Source organism: Malus domestica, chromosome 03 (assembly GCF_042453785.1).
Source record: "Malus domestica chromosome 03, GDT2T_hap1".
In the NCBI taxonomy this organism is placed as follows: domain Eukaryota; kingdom Viridiplantae; phylum Streptophyta; class Magnoliopsida; order Rosales; family Rosaceae; genus Malus; species Malus domestica.
The window spans coordinates 32,684,438-32,699,474 of NC_091663.1; the positions used below are offsets into that span (position 1 = coordinate 32,684,438).

At 38.9% G+C, this 15,037-nt stretch overlaps 1 protein-coding gene and 1 pseudogene across 1 annotated transcript; both read right to left on the minus strand.

The window, feature by feature from the left end:
* Positions 1-3,120: 3,120 nt before the first annotated feature.
* On the minus strand, positions 3,121-3,786 carry LOC139194826 (uncharacterized). The gene has a single exon (XM_070819745.1). The coding sequence runs from the start codon at positions 3,784-3,786 to the stop codon at positions 3,121-3,123; it is 666 nt and encodes a 221-aa protein (XP_070675846.1).
* Positions 3,787-4,953: 1,167 nt separating this feature from the next.
* On the minus strand, positions 4,954-10,392 carry LOC103432395 (beta-galactosidase-like; annotated as a pseudogene).
* Between the last annotated feature and the right edge of the window lie 4,645 nt (positions 10,393-15,037).

Here is a 15,037-nt window from a genome sequence, read left to right on the forward strand (position 1 = left end):
CGGGTCCTCTTTTCCAGTATAAAGTTGCAAGCCAAGCTTTTGCTTTGTCTTTGCTTGAAGGGGGGTGTTGAGGATCCTCCTTGTAAGAGGGCCAGGCCTGGGTTGGTTCCAGTCAGGTATTTCAGCCTGACGTTCAGCCTTCAACTTGTTTACTTCCTCAAGAAGTTGTAGGACAAGGGGGTCCTGAGCGGAGTTATGTGTCACTGGAGCTTTCTTTCGTAAATCTCCATCTCCTATTGGAATTAGGAAGGTTTGATCAAGGGCATGTGATTTTTCCCTGGACTCGCTGTACTGGCTTCCAGGGTATGTCTGTCGGAACACCTCTGAGTCCCCTGTACCCTCATGTCTCTCTAGGACTTGTTGCCCCTTCCCAAAATTGGTGGCCGGCTTGGGCCGTGGCAGGGGACCGAGTCTCTCAGAAATCCTTGGGTCATTAATCTTTGAGCTTATATGGATGGAATTCTCTCGACGTTGCTTCAGGAAATCCCGACAATCGCGAAAGACGGCTTTCGATCCTTCTGCCCCTTCAGCAAAGAGGTGTCTCCCTCCACTTCTCATGGTTCGGGTCGAAGCAACTGGGTTAAGAGAAGCCTCATGTTGATTATCAAGTCGAGGGGTAATCTGTTCCCTATCAGGGATATCTATGTCGAATGCATGTGACCCTCCATGTTGGAGGGCACCCAGTTGATGGTTGACTTCCACGGGGGCAACAAGCTCGCGTGTCTGAGCTTGCCTAGCTTCGTGGAGTGTCTCGAAGAGCTTCTCATATTGCTCCTGGAGGACCTCATTCTTCATTGCTATCTTGTTGTTCTGAGCTTCCAACTCATCGACTTTAGCTTGAAGAAGAACTCGTTTTCCTTCCTTCTTTCGTTGTTTCGCACTATGTGCAAGGGGGGTGTCATTCTGTGTGCTGTGGCTTCCTTCGCTTCCCATGTTGGAGAGGGATGCCTGATCAAAAAAAAGTGTACGAATGATAGAAACCAGCTTGACACAGCTGAAGAGAGTAGGAATAAGTGTCGTTTCCCACAGACGGCGCCAAATGTTGATGCACAAAATCAGCGAAGACTTTGGTACAACAGAAAGTGTCAGGTTTTGTGATCTTCGCTTGGTTGCTTCGGTCACTAGTGAGGATAAGTACGTAAATGAATAGAGCCAGAGAAGCAAACACAGGATGTACGTGGTTCACCCAGATTGGCTACGTCCACGGAGTAGAGGAGTTCTTATTAGTAGTGAAGGGCTTACACAAGTACAAAGGATCAAGCTCTCAATTTAGTGAGTTCTTGTGAATGATTTAACACAAATGGCATTAGGCCATATTGTGGGGGAATGACCCCTATTTATAGAAAAACTTGTAGCTTTGTCACATTGACATGTGTCATGTTATGATTGGTTCTTGATGTCGACACGTGCTGCGCTCTGATTGGCTTCTAATCTTGACACGTGTCGAGTAGTGATTGGCCTCCTGGTCGGAGGGGAACTCTTCTGGGTCCTTGACAGTATAGCGTTGGCCGGTGCTCGGTAGTTTCGGGATTGGTCAAGTATGGTACAAACAACTCTCAAATAGGAAAAGTTGATCTTTCTATTTTTCAAGACCTCATAAGGTGATTTAAAATTCAACACTTTACTAGGCAATCTATTGATGAGATATGCCGCAGTAAGAACTCCTTGAGACCAAAACTTCTTAGGCACATTCATGTGAAACATAAGAGCTCTAGTCTTCTTAAGTAGATCTCTATTCTTCTTCTCGGTCACCTCATTTTGTTGAGGTGTTCGAACACAACTTGTTTGGTGTAATATACCATGCGTGCTCAAGTAGTGTGACATGTTATGAGACATATATTATGTGTCATTATCTAATCGTAAAATATGAATTTTTGAAGCAAATTGGGTGGCCACAAGTCTATGAAAATCTTGAAAAACTTCCATCACTTCACTTTTAAATTTCAAAAGATACAACCAAGTAATCCTTGTGAAATCATCCACAAAAGTTACAAAATATTTGTATCCATCAAAAGACTCTAGAATTGGTCCCCAAACATCGGAATGCACGATTTCAAAAGGATTACTAGCCCTAGACAAAGAGGAAGTAATTGGTAATCTAGTAAACTTAGAAAAATGACAAACATCACAAGGACTTGTAACTTTGCACATGTTTGGGAACAAGGTGGATAGAACTTTTTCAGAAGGATATGCTAGACGTTGGTGCCAAAGTTGTTGTTCTTGAGCTAAGCTTGAAGTGACTTGAAAAACCTTGGGAACTTGAATATGCTTGGAAAGATAGTAGAGACCATTTAAGAAAAATCCTTCACCAATCGTCTTCTTGGTGACTACATCCTGAAAGATCACATTTTTTGGAGAGAAAATGGCAAGACAATTTAATGAGTTTGTGATCTTGCCAACAAATAAAAGTTGAAAAGGGAATGAAGGAACATAAAGAGCCTCAGACTCGACATCACTTGAGATCAAATGTATTTTTCATTTTCCTACAACCATAGCATTTTTTCCATTGGCAACTGACACTTGAGATGGAATAGAAAATTTTTCAAATTTATGCAAATTTGTAGACTTGTTAGTCATATGATCAGTGGCTCCATAATCTATAATCCAATAATCATGCACATTATCAATGTTGAGAGCAGTTGAGAAGGAGTGTAAGATACCTGGGATGTCCCTTTGTACCACGCCATCATTTCCAGCCAGGAAGCCAGCAAACTGTCCTAGTAGTGCAGTTTGATTGTTGTCACACTGATTTAGTGGTCCTTCACTATCTCCAAGACCTTGTTTCTTGTGAAGAAACATAGCAAACTCGTTGATCAGTGCAGCTGGATTAGTGGTGAACTTCAGTGCTCCCTCAGAAGAAGTTGTGGCACCATGATTTGCCTTGTAAGAAGGGTTGTACGAGCCTTTCGGGACACCTTTGTTATCCCTAGGAAACTTTGGTTTTAACTCTAGATGAAGAATCTAGCATCGGTCTCTTGAGTGCCCACCAGCATCACAATGGCTACATTTTAAGCCAATTTTCTTTCCTTTGCAGCCTCTCTCCTCACCAAGTTTTTGGTTAGAGAAGTAAGCCCTAGCTTCTGGTATATTTGCCTTTATGTCCAAGGTCATGACTTTCCTTCAAACCTCTTCTCTTTGAATTGTGGCACACACACTTGAAAAAGAAGGCAGGTCGGGATTCATGATGATATGGCTTCGAAGATCTTCGAATTCATGGCTCAGGCTTGCTAGGAGTTGGAATATTTTGTCTTCCTCGGCTCTCTTAGTTAGCACAACAGCGTCGATGGTGTGTAGTCGATACACATTCAGCTCGTTCCACATAGTGGTCAGCTTTCCAAGATGTTGCACAAATGGCTTCCCTTCCTGTTGCAAACAAGCAATGTCCTTCTTTAACTGAAACACACAAGCCGCATTGTTCTGATTTCCATACATTTCCTTGAGATTTTTCCAAAGAGTCATGGAGGATTCAGCATAGCTAAAAATTTCTGCAATCTTACGATCCATGGAATTAAGTAGCCATGACATGACCAACTGGTCTTTGCATAGCCAAGCATCATACTCCGGTGAGGTAGTCTCAGGCATTGGAATAGCACCATTAACATAACCAAGCTTTGATCGTCCTCCCAGAGCAAGAGAAACTGCTCTCTCCCATGAAAGATAGTTAAACTCATTTAGCAAGACAGAACTAAGACGTTGATTTGGGTTGATATCAATATCTGAGTGTGGTGATGGTGGAGTTGCATGAAAGTCGTCTCCTTCCAAATTTACTGAGCTTTCTTTAGCCATGATTGAAGGACAAGAAGAAGCTCACAAATCTCTCAAGAGAACACCACAGAGACAGGCCGGTTAGGGTCACTGCTCTGATACCATATTGAATTTTGTGAATGGTATATTCATCATGAGACAAGTACAAGAGATAGCAAATATATATGTGCTAGAGGGAAGAAAACAAGACTACATATCCCTCCTTGATTTACGTCTAAAGCTAACAAAAAAAGAACAAATAAGACATATTCCTTGAATTAAGGGAATTAACAACAAGACAAATAAGACACATCCCTTGAATTAAGGGAATTGACAACAAGAGACACATCCCTTGAATTAAGGGAATTGACAACACTATGTATCACCCTAAAATCCTTTGTACGGTGAACATGCAACCTAACCTAACCCTAATTGCCATTCTTTCTTCCAATATGATGCCTCCCAATACGTACGACTTCAATTACGAGCAGAGTGGTCTGTGGTTTGTGGTCTCCGCCATTACCCCGGACAGTGTTTCTGGATTCACCCGGCAATATTATCATATCGTGTTGTGATGAAGATGAAGAAATATACTGCTGCAAACTTAAGAATGCCAAGATGGCTTGTCCCAGACGCTTATTTTCTTTGACTGCTGTAAGTGTTTGCCTTCTCACTTTGTGGGAATTCCCTATTTACTGTGGTTCATGAGAGAGATCTTTGCTTGTTTCTTAAATATTTGATTTTCTTTTTCTTTTTCGATATGGGAAATGTTTTCTCTTAAGGAGTAAGACAATCTAAGATTTTTGTGTCGATAAATAGTGAATTTGGATCATTAATTAGATTAATTTCAACCCTAATGTTTGATTTAGTGAACAATCTAGCAACATAAGCATTTTAATTATGATAGAGTAATTATACGTCTTGCACGGAAACATCCCCTCAATTATTGTTTCAATATAACGAAATTATTTACAATATGTATGAATATTGAGTTCATGTTTTATGAAAATTTTGGTGAAACAATGTGGTCAGTCAATGACATATAGTACTGCCTTACTCTTGTGGAGAAAGGAGAATGCTATGCGTTGTTGAACAATGTATTGAAAAAGATGAAATGTTGTTTTGTTTCTTCACTTTAGAGTTTTTCAAACTCTTAAAGAAAAGAAATGAAGAAAACTTGCATGTCATCTTGCACGCATCATAACAAAGTTAAAACCGAGATAAACTAATATTTACAAAGAAGAATTTATAAACTCATTCCAAAGCTGAGATTCTAACAATGCTTTAATGCTATGCAAAATCCCTACCCAGAGATGATCCATAACTAACTCAAAATATATAAGAAGATTATACACTCCAAACACAGTAACTATATACAACTATGAACCCTAAATAAGCTAGTAGACATTATAAGAACAATCAACTTCAACAACCAGTCGATTCGGCGCCCAGCAAGAGGTTGGCCCAAGATTTCCCTCAGTAACATCAATAGAACATTCTTCTTTGCCAATGCACGCCTGCCATTTACAAAATTAATCCACAACTCTAAAAAAAAATCGAAAAATTTGTTAATAGCTAACTAGATGGCTTTGAAGGATACCTCTTCGATGACTGAGAAAGCTAGAGGAGACTCGCATATGCCTCTACTGAAGGATCCACAAGTGCCTTGTGGGTCACCAAAGCTGACAAATCTAAGATTGGATGGAATTTTTCCTCCCTGGCATGATAGCTCCAAGGTGCCTCCCCCTTGATGAGCATTTGCACAAACTTTACCAATTGTTACAGTCTGAAGGTTGACATTATTAGGTTCGCCTCCAAACTCGTCGAATAAAACTAGAACATTATCATCAGCTTGAAGAAACGAGCGCGGAACATGGTACCTAAAATTTTCTCCAAAACAAAGAAAAAACGTGTGGTCAGTGATTCAGAAGGTACACAAACAAATATATCTATGAACAGATAAAAAAATTTGATTACCACCTCTGTGAAGGGAGCCCGCAATTTGTCAAGCACTTCTTATCAGTGTATGCTCCGCGGTAGTTGCATGTTGGTGAACACCCAATTTCATCTGAAGAGTAACTTGACCAGTACCTGCCAATGCTCTTGCCATTCACCCAGGCATGACCCTTACCCAACCCCATCAAATCCACTACAACGGGGTCGGTCCCTAGAGGAGCTTTGAAAGTTGTCTGAAAAAAGTAGAATAGAAAAAATCCAGATTAATGTGCAAAGAAACCTTTTAAATTTTGTTCAATTGCAAATTAGTATGATATATATAGTAAGTACCTTGTACCAAATAAACATCCTTCCATTTGGTATGTCTCTTGTATTCCACTTGTACTTAGCAGCATGATGACCAGTAATTTTGTACTTTCCTTTGTGCATACCATCAATTCCAACCTTATATGTCCACTCATTTTTGCTCAAGTCCTTCATCACCTCTGTACCATTCTCTACTCGTGCAATCAGTTGAACAGGACCATGAATCCCAACATCTACTTCATCAAAGAATTGACCATAATTCTTAACATTCAAAACGAAATAAACGTTAGATATGTTAGATTATAATCATCACAAGAATCAAATGCTTTAAACTTATAATTGTGATTTAACGCCTACTTGCAAGCCAACAGCGACACTGAGTAGAGATAAATCATTATTCTACCCGTGCTTTAGGTTGAACGACTTTGTCTCAAAAGTGAAGCTGAACTGTCCATTTTTAGCAGCTCTTTTACCTGAATTCAATAACGATATAGTTAGCTAAAAGAAATATAACAAGGAAAATGGTAGTGACAAACTAAATGAAGGTTACCCATGTGTTTTCCATTAACAAAAGCATGAAGGATGTGCCCATTGGTATTCACTCGTAGCGCAATTTCTTTGTTACCCCAAATTGGATCAGTTGAAATGTGGTCCAGACTAAAAACACATAAATTTCAATACAAGATGACAAGTTCTGCTACATTCTTGTGAGATGATAAAAACCGGTAAAGAAGACTATCTGGAAAAAAAAATTGAAAAAAAAGGAGGAAAATGAAGCATATATCACCTAATCATATACCACAAGTAATCACTTGTGTCATTTGTTACTAATTTCTGATCAAGCAGTTCATTAGCAGTCAGATTGCTATGCTTAACCGAGCCGTTCTTGATGTGTGTAAAGTGCTCAGGCTTCCAAACCCAGTTTAATGCGTAAGGCTCCTTACTATCATCCGCTCCATTTAGCACTCTCTCCATTACTGATATTTGGGTATTACCCTTATAAACAACATTCAAAATTATCATGTATATATGAGTTTTTAATATATATTGACTAGCAGAAGTATTATATATGTAAAAATTTGATCACATTTACCTGGGCAGTGTTGTAGACTTCAGTATGAGAGCAATTAGGAAGGACAGAGACAGACCCAAGAGGGAACTCTATACATTATACCCTCAAAGTTAATAACGGCATCATTTGTTTCATTTGCATTTCCAAGGGAACAGATTTTACTTCCATTAAAATCGTACGATGTTGCCTGAAAAGTTGAAAAGAAAAATATGTTTAATTGTATGGAGAAGTATACACAAATATAACCAGTTATAAACTTTTAAAAATAGAACGGGAAGAACAGTATGTAAGTATGACAAGGATCAAGCCTTGAGCAAGGGTCAAGATACTGCCATGTGTCAATAGATTAGGCAGTATAGTTGTTAAAGTTAGTTAAAATCGTTGAGAAATAGATTGCTTAAGTAGTAAGTAATGTAACAAGTATAAAAGGAGATGATATGCTTGTATTAAAGTAAGAAAACAGGAATATATCAAAGTATACTCTCTCTATCTCTTTGTCTCTCGGTATCTCTTTGTCTCTCAACCTCTCTTCTTCTCTCTTAATTACACAATCACCACTGATGACCTTGATACCACGTACACTATAATTCTCACATGATAAACATACAACAAATGGTCACTAAACCATGGTTTAAAGCTTTTTGTATGATTAATTGTTTGTTTAGTATCTCCAGTTCTATTTCTGATTGAAAGTTTTTGCTGGCTTCTAAAATATACACATAAATGTCTTACGTACCTCCATCATGTTTCCATAATCGATTTTATCTACAGCGCCATAAGTCAGTGCCCTCTCCCTTGATAGGATGATATTATGGAGCTTTTGAAGATGTCCCCACTTGGGTTCATTCAAATTACCTATTCACATTGTTAAAACATAGAATCAGTCAGTAAACAAAATTCATAAAAACACAAAAGCTAATTACTTGATTTTCTGCATGTTTAATTACCATATTCATCCAGTGTTGCATCATAATCATATGATGTGGTGATGTAAGGACCGCCTGCTACACGACCGAAATTCGTACCACCATGGCACTGCAGGCGTATTGCTTACGCGTATTAATAATCGAAAGATGGTCGAATGACTAAATTAAATTGGTAAATGAGCTTAGGCACCAAGTGAAGTGTATAATTACCATGTAATAGTTTTGGAAGGTTCCACCAAGCTGAAAGAAACGTGCAACAGAGCACGCAACGGCAGTCCTGTGTGGATCTTGCATGCCCCAACCCTTGTACCTAAAGAAATATTACAATATTCAAAATCAATTTTTGCAGACTTAAGCATAGATAAGTTGGTTAGAACAACGTTCCACAAACTCCCAATTTAATCCCTCTTTTATGTTAAAGTCCCACATCGGTGGGTGCAAGAAAACCAAAGGGGTTTAAATAGAATTTCCCTACTCTAACTAATACCGAGGTTTTTTGTAGTAAAATCTCACATCTGACGGATTTGGCAGGTGATTAAGTTGAAGGCAATATCGGTGTGTCATTAGAGTGGGGAGGAAAAATAAGCAAACAAACCAGCCAGTCCAATTTTCTGTCCACATGGGACTATTGTTGTGGGCAGGTTGAAATTGATCACAATACCAGCCATTGCAGGTATCAATCTGCAGATAAAACAATGAAGATTAAATTTAAAAATAAATTCATTGTAGATTTGTTTATATTTTCCATGGATATTTATAAGCAAACCATTGGTTGTGGAGCATCATTCTCTTGACACATAATCCAGGGCACTTCAATCTTGAAAGATTCAGCCAACCCCACACACCATTGTAAATATTGCTTTCCTTCATCCCCATAGTACTGAATAACATTCCCGTACTCATTTTCAATCTATTAAAAAAGAAAAATATAACTCTGGTTATATATAATTATATTCAGATAATATGTAAAGTATTTCGACAATTACATCCTGAATTCGTACAACGTGATTTGCTTCCTAAGCTTTTATTTTAACTGGTACAACTACCAATTTCCCTCTTACTATCATGTTATACCCAACTTTCATCCAAAAAGGTCACGTCACTCATTGAATGTTATTTTTGATTTTTTTATTTCTTAACATTCTTTTTTCTTTTCAAAATGTTCATTTTTAGCGAGACATTAGGTGAAAAGTTGGGGGGGAACATGACTGTGCGGAAAAATTGCAGATTTACAATAGTTTAGTGGGGGAAATCGATCAAAACAAAAGTTAAAGTGGGAGATAGATCGGCAATAGTGTACCACCAGTTTGGAAATCTACTAAATACTAAAACTAAAATCATAAAAAGTTGGCTGAATTATAAACCTGAGCAACTACAATAGGTCCCCCTTGCGAAGCAAAAAGTTTCTCCTGCTTCATCATATCAACTATTAGGGTTGTAAAGTTTGCCATCTCCCTCTGAAAACATAAACAGTATAACAAAAGTAGAGTAAATAAACTGAAAATAGAAACAAACCATTGAGTCAATGTCATGTATATTTTTCAGAAGTTTACCTCAAACACAGGATTGTTTGTCCTCAATTTGATGCCAGGTATGTTATGCAGCCACACAGGCAAACCTCTGCAGGAAAGAGTTGAAAAATATTATAATATGTTGAGCGTAGACAAAATTAAAGGTCAATATAAGTGTATAAGTTGGGAAAAATAAATGTTACCCATAATTCCATTCTGCACAAACATATGGTCCAATTCGAAGAACAGCATAGAGCCCCGTCTCTTGGATGGCCTTAATGAATCTTACTAGGTCCAGATTTTCGGTGAAATCATGCTAATTTAACAATAATATTATGAGTGAATATGTACACTTAAAATGGCAAAACAAAAATAATTAATTATGGAAAAAGAAGGGGCAAAAGAAATTAAACCTGACGACGAAGAGGTTCATGCGCATTCCAAAACACGTAAGTCTCAATGGCATTGAGACCTCCGTGTTTTGCTTTTTGGATTAAGGATGGCCACATCTATAAAAGGTATTGTTAGTCTGGTGACATGTCGAGAATTTTCTTTGATAATAGTGTATTGGTAGGGCATTTTTAAAAATTGAGTCTAAACTTTATTGATATTTTAAAGTCTCTCGTCTAGACCTAGCAATTTTGATACAACGTGTGGTGATCATATTTGCATTGAAGGTGACTAAGTAACTAAAATTCATTATAAAGGTAATCAGTTAACATACTTCAGGAGTACTGCGGGGGTAGTGAATGGAGCCAGATATTACAATTCTTCTTTCATCATCAATTTTTAGGGCATTTCCATCATATGAAACCCGGAGAGCAGAGCAAAACTGAATTAGCAACAGGAGAGCAGAAGCCAGCAACAAAACTCCCATGGTTGACATTGGAAGTCGCAAGCAAAAGTCTAATTAATAACTCTCTCTCTCTCTCTCTCTCTCTCTCTCAATAGGATTTTCACCAAGACTCTCAAGGATGTGAAAAATGTGTGGAGAAAAAGTTGGCAATTAAGAGGCATAGTTTGAACTTTATGGTTGTATTTGAAATGTAGGTGGATGCCGAGATAACAATATAAGACTCATGACAAATAGATGGGGCTTCATTGTCCGGATATTCTGAGGCCCCGTTTGGGATTGAGGTGATTTTAAAAAAAGCCACTGTGAAAAAAAGCTGAGGGTCATTTTTGTGTTTGGTAAACTGAAAAAAAAGGGCTTATTTTGGAAGCTGCTGTGAGAATAAGCTGAAAATAAAAGGAAAAGCTGAAGCTGCTATTTGCTGCTTTGAAAAAAAGCCAGTTTTTTCAAAGCACACGGAGCTACAGTGCTCCTTTAATGAAAAGACACACTATCATCCTGCTTTTTTTTCCAAAAGCACTTTCACAAAAAAGTTTACCAAACACTCTACTGGCTTTATTTCACAGCCGCTTATTCTCACAGCAGCTTTTTTTTCAAAGCACAGCAATACCAAACTAGCCCTGAGTTTGTTAAGAGGATGAAAAGCATCGCTTTACTGGGATAAAATTCTCACATCTCGAATGTAAGGCCATCTCCAACCGAAGGGTCCAGAGGGCCAGAGGGCCGAAAATAGCCCTAAAACCGTCTCCAACCGAGGGCTAGGCCAGAGGGCTCTGGAATCTGGGAGGGCCCCACGGGATCGGAGAGGGCTGGAGGGCTGGAGGGCTGGCTGCTTTCGGCCAGCCAGCCAGCCCCGGGCTGGCTTATTTTTTTTTTAATGTTTTCTATTGCTGTCGGTTAAAACCGACAGCATTGAAGAGGTTTTTTTTTTTTTTAATAGTTCTACTATTAGTGTCGGTTATAACCGACACTAATAGTTTGAAATGTTTTTTAATATAACGGCTAGTAGCCGTTGGATTATTAGGCCTTTTTTTTTTTTTTTTTTAATGAATTTAAACTTCTTTTTTTCCCTTTTTTTTCCTTTTCATATGAATCAAATTTTGTTTCATATTTTTTTCCTATAACTTCTATTTCACAAAATTTGTTTCATATTTTTTTTCAATTCTATTTTGTTCGTATAACTTCCTAGGCCATTTATACAACATTAAATTGTAGTTTTTAAATAATAAATTATGTTTGGCCCTCGGTTGGAGACGGTTTTTTGTGACAGGGCTAAAACGAGCCCTTTGGCCCTCTGGCCCTCGGTTGGAGACGGAGGCAAATATGGCCCTGTACTGTTCATTAAAATATTAATATCTTGGGGAATCTTGGAGGGCCAGAGGGCTCAAACGAGCCCTCTGGCCAGCCTTCTGTTGGAGATGGCCTAAGGTCTTATGTTAAGGCTTGATTTCAAGGTCCCGTCATGTCAAAAAGTCCTAAGTTTGGAACTCAAGTCCAAGGTTCAAAGTTTCGAGTTTTAAAGTAATTAGCAACGAAATCGACATTCATAACCTTTAATGACATGTTCACTTATCAGTAACGGATGGGAGTTGTGGGGTAATTGTGCAAAATGTAGAGTGTAGTTAAGAATGCAAGACAACCCACACCGGCAGCTCGATGTTCATCTTAGGACAGACCATAAACTTCTGCGTTCTGAACTCGAAACTCTCAACAATGATAAGGAAGTTTTACTCGTTCCAAAAGCGAGGCTGAGTGAATTCCGATATTGAACTTTTAACAAATTTAAAGTCATAGATGGTGCTGAACTGTTTACTAATTGAGGATAACATAAGCTAGCTTACTCAGTATGACAAGGATCAAGCCTTGAGCAAGGGTCAACATACTGCCATGTGTCAATAGATTAGGCAGTATAGTTGTTAAAGTTAGTTAAGATCGTTGAGAAATAGATTGCTTAAGAAGTAAGTAATGTAACAAGTATAAAAGGAGATGATATGCTTGTATTAAAGTAAGAAAACAGGAGTATATCAAAGTATACTCTCTCTCTCTCTCTCTGTATCTCTTTCTCTCTCAACCTCTCTTCTTCTCTCTTAATTACAGTCACCATTGATGACCTTGATACCGCATACACTACAATTCTCACACGGTAAACATACAACAAACGTCACTAAACCATGGTTTAAAGCTTTTTGTATGATTAATTGTTTGTCTAATGTCTCCAATTCTATTTCTGATTGAAAGTTTTTTTTTGTCTTCTAAAATATACACATAAATGTCTTACGTACCTCCATCATGTTTCCATAATCGATTTTATCTACAGCGCCATAAGTCAGTGCCCTCTCCCTTGATAGGATGATATTATGGAGCTTTTGAAGATGTCCTCACTTGGGTTGATTCAAATTACCTATTCACATAGTTAAAACATAGACTCAGTCGGTATACAAAATTCATACAAACACAGAAGCTAATTACTTGATTTTCTGCATGTTTAATTACCATATTCATCCAGTGGTGCATCATAATCATATGATGTGGTGATGTACGGACCGCCTGCTACACGACCAAAATTCGTACCACCATGGCACTGCAGGCGTATTGCTTACGCGTATTAATAATCGAAAGATGGTCGAATGACTAAATTAAATTGGTAAATGAGCTTAGGCACCAAGTGAAGTGTATAATTACCATGTGTTTGGATTAAAACTTGATTTTTGGCCCAAGGATGGAGTCGGCCCAAAAGGAGGCCTGGAGGAATAGAAGATCAAGGCCCGGGCGAAACTTGGGAAAGCAGGAAAGGGCATTTTCTGACTTGATACAATTCATAAGGGCCACTTGCCTACCTACCCAAGGACCAAGTGGTGTAGACTGATCAGACTGCACAGCCCATAAAGTACTTTATGGTGGCATTACATGTAATAAAGCTGATGAGTCATCACCCTCAGACCGCATTCGGGCAAAACTGTCGCTACAGGAGCCAAACCGAGTCGTCTATAAAAGGAGGAAGAGAAGACAGGAATAAGGACACTCAATCAAACAAACAAAAGCACAAACTCTGCTCAAAAAGCCAGATTTGCCTTTCAAAACAAAGATGTAATCAGCCCAAGCCTTCATCCCCCGCGGGATAATCTTTTCTCCCAACTTCTGTAATAGCTATGCTACCTTGTTCGAACTTGTTGTAGTATCGATTCACCTTTTGTATTCTCCTTTCCCCTCTCCCTCTCTAAGCTTTCAGACCTTTGACAGAACTACAAAGATAGGGACCTGCAAGACGATCGGCCTTAATTGATAAGGTTTAATCTTGCCCGACCTGCTTTGCATTGTCTTTGTCTTCTCTTTCTTTAAAGTCTAGCAATATGTTGTATATTTCCAGTTATATGCAAGTTATTTCTAGCAAAATCACGATGACAAAGCTTTCTCAGTACTTGGATCCGATTTGAATATATTTTCAGTGTTTAAATCAGATCCAAGTCCTAAGCCCTCAGGCATGTAAATCTGATTAGTTTAAAAGTCCTTGGCCTCAAGGCATAAAAAAGAACTTTATGTGGACTTAACCCATCCACGACAATCCTTGATAAACGAGAAGTCCGAAGTTACTTGGGGCGCAAGTAATCGACCTACCTCTTGGTTTTATTTCTATTATATCATGATTATCATAGAACGCTTAAGTATGGAATGAATTCTGATAGGAAGCCTCAAGGCCTACACCTAAGGCCCCACAAAGGCACTTATTTGGGTTCATTCTATTCTGCGGTCTAGATGGTTTAAGTATAAGAACGGACTCTAATGGGAAGCCTCAAGGCCTACACCTAAGGCCCCACAAAGGCGCCTATTTGGGTTCGCTCTACCTCTCAGACTCGGATAATCAGAAATATAATAGTTATAAGACTCCGACAACCATAAAGACCAAATATAATATGCTCAAGTACTGATTTAGTTTGACAGGAAGCCTCAAGGCCTACACCTAAGGCCCCATAAAGGCACCTGTTATATCTAACACGGTTTCTCGGGCATATGCATATTCACAACTAAAACTTGACATCCATTCGACATCTGCCATGCTGAAGATGGCAGTGGCACGCCTGAGCACTAAAATGTTAACCTTGATTGCGAGCCTCAAGGCCTACACCTAAGGCCCCACAAAGGCACCTCTCAAAGTTAACGATGTCCTTCTTTTTCAGCCTTGCCCGAAGAGCCTTGCCCGAAGAGTCTTGCCCCACGAGACTTGCCCGACAAAGCCCGACAGGAAAGCAGAAGCCCGACAGCAGCCCTCAACAGGCGTCGAACCTCCAGGGAAGCTGTGTGCTCGTCGGCCAGGAAACATCCCCGACGGGAATTCCTGCCACGAACACCATGTAATAGTTTTGGAAGGTTCCACCAAGCTGAAAGAAACGTGAACAGAGCACGCAACGGCAGTCCTGTGTGGATCTTGCATGCCCCAACCCTTGTACCTAAAGAAATATTACAATATTCAAAATCAATTTTTGCAGACTTAAGCATAGATAAGTTGGTTAGAACAATATTCCACAAACACCCAATTTAATCCCTCTTTTATGTTAAAGTCCCACATTGGTGGGTGCAAGAAAACCAAAGGGGTTTAAATAGGATTTCCCTACTCTTAACTAATACCGAGGTTTTTTGTAATAAAATCTCACATCTGACGGATTTGGCAGGT